The 701-nt window shown below is 67.9% G+C and overlaps 1 protein-coding gene across 1 annotated transcript in view; it reads right to left on the bottom strand.

Annotated features, from left to right (window-relative positions):
* The window catches only part of KCNQ4 (potassium voltage-gated channel subfamily Q member 4), a gene marked incomplete at its 5' end in the record, with an annotated part of 19,661 nt that overhangs the window by 12,090 nt on the left and 6,870 nt on the right, over window positions 1-701 (bottom strand). The window contains 3 exon segments of the mRNA XM_021375583.1: window positions 86-181; window positions 350-460; window positions 544-677. Of these exon segments, the coding sequence (XP_021231258.1) occupies window positions 86-181; window positions 350-460; window positions 544-677 (341 nt within the window).

Raw genomic sequence — 701 nt, 5'->3', positions numbered from 1 at the left:
CCCCCCCAGCCCCCAGGTGAGGATCCAGCCACGGGTCATGGAGGGACGGTGGCACTGCAGGATGGGGCGGGTGGGGATGGGGTACCTGGATCAGGTTTGCTGCTGGGGTCCTCCTCTTCTCAAAGTGCTTCTGCCTGTGCTGCTCCTGCACCTTGAGGGCGAAGCCAGAGCCCAGGATACCCTGCAGATGGGAAGGGGATGGGGCACACGGAGGTCACCGCCACAGGGACGGGTTCTGCCCCTTTCTCTCAAACTCCTGCCCTGCAATGGGGCACAGAGAGAGGGGACCCCTCCGCTCCTCCAGTTCCTGCCCCACGGTGGGGACCCCCCCACCCCCAGTCCCACTCACCGCAGGCAGCGCGAAGAAGGAGATGCCGAGCAGAGCGAAACCGGCCGCCAGCATCCGCCCCAGCCACGTCTGCGGCGTCTTGTCCCCATAGCCGATGGTGGTGAGCGTCACCTGCGCGGGGACAGAGCACGGGGGGCCCTGCAGGGAGCTCCCCCCCCACGGCCCCCTCCCGCCCTCCGTGCCGCTGAGCTTACCGTGCCCCACCAGAGGGAATCGGCGTAGGTGGCGAACTGCCCGTTGGCATCCTTCTCGGCCAGGTAGACGAGGAAGGAGGCGAAGATGAGCACCAGGAATCCGATGTACCACGCAGTGATCAGCTCCTGCGGGCAGCGGGGGTCAGCGGGGCCGGGGG

Source organism: Numida meleagris, chromosome 22 (assembly GCF_002078875.1).
Source record: "Numida meleagris isolate 19003 breed g44 Domestic line chromosome 22, NumMel1.0, whole genome shotgun sequence".
Lineage (NCBI taxonomy): Eukaryota > Metazoa > Chordata > Aves > Galliformes > Numididae > Numida > Numida meleagris.
Note: the sequence above shows the minus strand (reverse complement) of the source record. Positions and strands in the feature narration are given on the sequence as shown.